At 32.0% G+C, this 3,751-nt stretch overlaps 1 protein-coding gene across 1 annotated transcript; it reads right to left on the minus strand.

Moving 5' to 3' along the window:
• Window positions 1-642: 642 nt before the first annotated feature.
• On the minus strand, window positions 643-3,179 carry LOC107962227 (uncharacterized). Its single transcript, XM_016898545.2, has 4 exons — window positions 3,020-3,179; window positions 2,817-2,934; window positions 1,782-1,900; window positions 643-1,550 (listed from the first exon to the last, which is right to left on the minus strand). The coding sequence occupies exons 1-4, from the start codon at window positions 3,104-3,106 to the stop codon at window positions 1,155-1,157; spliced, it is 720 nt and encodes a 239-aa protein (XP_016754034.1). The 5' UTR covers window positions 3,107-3,179; the 3' UTR covers window positions 643-1,154.
• Window positions 3,180-3,751: the final 572 nt, after the last annotated feature.

The following is a 3,751-nucleotide window of genomic DNA, read 5'->3' on the forward strand; positions in this document are numbered from 1 at the left end:
TAATTACACTTACTCAACTAAACACGTTTAAAAATTATTATTTAATTATTTTGTGTTGTGGAAATAAACTGATTGATGGTATATGTAGGTATATATGTAAAATGAGATTACCTAACACGCAAAGCACACGTCGCCTACGCATATCTATCGGCTAATCAAAATTTCCAAAATGTTTTCTTGGTTTTCTTAATTCAGGAAAAAACCCATCAACGAATATTCTCTCATTCATTTCTCTGTATATATTTTGATGAATTTTAATGCTACAAGGTAAGTTGTGGAAACCCTTTCTTTACATCTCTGGTATGCATGTTTTTTGGCCAGGTTTTAATGGTGGGAATCAAGTGATCAGTCAATGCAGATGACAGAGAATCTAAAGCTGAGTTCGTGTAGTTTGAGGTTCAAGTATTGCATCTACAATCAGTTGCCCCGTCTCCAAAGTAAAGCTTCCTTTGTATAAAAAGTACAGAGTGGATAAACATGAGGGGAAATGATGATATGGATGAAGGTGGGATTCAAAGAAGAAAGAGCAGAAAAAAGGGCTCAATAATCAAAGTGTATTGTGTGAGAGTGGGTGGTTCAGCGTTGAGAGGAGTTGGGAGATGCTTGTTTGTAAGTTGTTACCCACTCCTCCAATGTTTTGGGTTGGATGATTGTAGGCATCGCCACCATCATCACACCCATTTCCATTGATCCCAAATTTCCCACAAAGGATAGGAGTAGGGGTTGTACAAATTTGAATCTGAGACCAGGATCATTGGAAACTTGAACATTAGCCTTTTACCGGTCAATCCGTGATTCAGTATATCGTGTATCTTTTGAATTGTATGAAAGGAAATAAAGCTTTAGATTTCCATTTTTTTTTTCAAGTTTTCATGCATTTAATGAGTCTTTGAATGATCAGATTTTGATTCGGATATTCATCGGCCAAAAAAAAAATTTAAACAATGTAAATCTAAATATGTGTAATGGCAGAAGCTCTGCTTTGAGCATAAATTCCAAGACCAGTATCTGCAAGTTTTTTAGTATTAAAGACAAATTAAGCCGTCTCAAATCCCATCCCCTTTCTTCCTCAATGCCAATGCTGCCTATACGTAGGTGCAATATAACCATGTATCTGTATGAATGGTACCCTCAAATTGTGTTGCATATTGAAACTAATCATCATCTCGCTTGGCAGACCTAGAAGAAAGGCCATTCGCAGATGCTAGTTTTGACTTCACCTCCCGCCACTCGCCCTCCCAATCTTGTTCCCAACCTTGAGCTGTTTCTACATCGACATTGTTAGGTGAAGACGAGGCAGGTTGCCCCATTTCAAGCTGCTGGTATGCGATTCCATCATCCCTTTTGCTTCGCTTGTAGAAGGCGTACGTACTGCCGATGATCAGACCTGTTAGAATCAGTAAGTAGATGGGGCTTATATGCCTGGGGAAAGGGATATAATTGAATATGCCGTAACTTGATGCAGCTGCTCCTATCTGAATTGCACAACTCAATTCTCCAGCATCTATTTGTATGGTTGAATTTCCACCAACTTTTGCTGTGATTTCAACCTATGACATCAAAAATTAAAGAAAAGTAGCACCACCGCATCAAGTTTAAAAACTAACTTGGACTAAAAAAAGAGTTCATGTCCCAAACGTGAAAATTATTAGCACTAAATTAAATAAAAAACTTCAAACCTTAATGTGTTAATAATTTTTAAATTTAACCCAAATCAAAATTCGAAAAATTCATTTAATAGGTAACAGCTAAAAAACAAATAGAGAAGGGTGAAATTAAACCTTTTGGGTTAGGTGAGGGAGCACTTCCACCTTCTTGGTCTTGTCATGTGACATACTCACACTTACGGTTAGGTTTCTCTCTCCTTCGTTCATCACCAATACTAGTACTTTCTTTGAACCTACATGCAATTTTATAACATTTCTACTTTCAAATTTTCTTCTATTCAGTATGATAATGCTAATAATCTATACATTCACATTTTTTTATTATCAATTACTTAATGTAAAATTTATTATTTCAATTTAACTTAATATAATATTCGATATTTGAACTTGACACTTTTTTATTAATGTGTTATTTAAATTTTTTTGACCCAATTTAATATCTGAACTTGACATTATTTTTCTTAATTTGGTACTTAAATTTTTTTTAAGTTCAATTTAGTACCTAAATTTATTAAATGTTATATAAATTACACAAGACACTAACAATGTTAAATTTTTTTATGCTACAAAAATATTGTCAATATTGAAGGAAATTCATGTTAAAAGACTAGGTATTGAGCTATATTTAATGAATTATTATTAAATAAGTAAAAAATATTTTTTTTAAATCTCAAATTAAAATAAATTCATTATTTTAAATGAATAAAACAATTAATTAATTAATTAAAACTAAAAGTAATTAAACATATAAATATAATCATATCATTTGTCACATGTCAGTTATACATTAATTATTTTTGCTACCTTATAAAAAAATAACATTGGTAGTATATTAGAATAATTTGTAAAATATTTGACTAGTACCAAATCGAACAAAAAAATTAGGTACCAAATTAGAAAAAAGAGTCAAGTTCAGGTACTAAATTGGACCTAAATAAAGTTTAAGTACCAATTTAAGAAAAAGTGTCAAGTTTAGGTACCAAATTAGATAAAAAATTAAGCACTAAATTAAAAAAATATCAAGTTCGAGTACCAAATATTGAATTGTTTCCATCCCAAACACCCTTTAAACAATAAAATAAAAACCAAAGACCCAGAAGAAAATTAAAGCAGTAAAGTCTTTGGAGAAGTATGCTACGTTAAGCATACCAATTGACGCAGGATCAAGGCACGCCCTTAAGCTTTCGTTATGACAACTCGTTGACGAAAGCCAACACCCGTGGTTACTAGGCCCAGGAGCCGGCGCCGGTGACGATAGGCTGGAAGACTAAAACCCAGGAAAAAAATTACTTCTTCTTTTTGGTTCTGAAAATTAAAAAGTTAATAATAATAAAAGAGTAAAAAAAAAATACCGGGGAAGAATCCCCCGCAGGTCGAGCGTGTGATTGAAGAAAGAGTAAAAGGAAAGAAAAGATTGAAAGGATTTCCTTTGAATTCATTTTTTTTTTTTAGTTGTTGAATCAAAGCTCTCATCCCACCATTGATATTAATAAGATTTAAGTCTCCAATTACAAGAATTTCCATGCTGTTGGTTTGTTCTTAGTCAATCAAAAGCCTTCTGACTTATTCCTCGTCTTCTTTTCTTCGAATTCTCCGTTTACTTTTGTCTCTCTCTCTCTCTCCACTTTTGACTTTCCCACGTGGCATAATACTACACATGTTTTAACTTATTCAACTATGTTTTTTTTTTCTTTGATCTTGGATGAAAGGTATATTCTTCTACTTATCGATGAGTACTAATTATCAAGTCGTCGCTTGAAGCTCGCTACCTGGACTTTAAAAAAGAAAAACTTAATAACCCAATGACTTAAGTGAAAATTTTTCGAACAATTCAATGATCATTTTTGTAACTTTTTTAAAAATTAAAGTGACCAAAACATAAATTTATTAATAATTCAAAGATATCGAGTGTAGTTTTAAAAAAAATGTATTTTGAAGTGGATTTAAAAAGTGTAGTTTTTCTTTAAATAAATTATATTTTTTTTATTATAGTTGTGGTGAAATGTTATGAGATGTTTGGTTCATTCAATGAGATGAAGTTCTTAATAAATTAATTATAGTTGTCAATATCGTGCCTAGCAACC

The sequence above is a fragment of the Gossypium hirsutum genome, chromosome A05 (assembly GCF_007990345.1).
Source record: "Gossypium hirsutum isolate 1008001.06 chromosome A05, Gossypium_hirsutum_v2.1, whole genome shotgun sequence".
Lineage (NCBI taxonomy): Eukaryota > Viridiplantae > Streptophyta > Magnoliopsida > Malvales > Malvaceae > Gossypium > Gossypium hirsutum.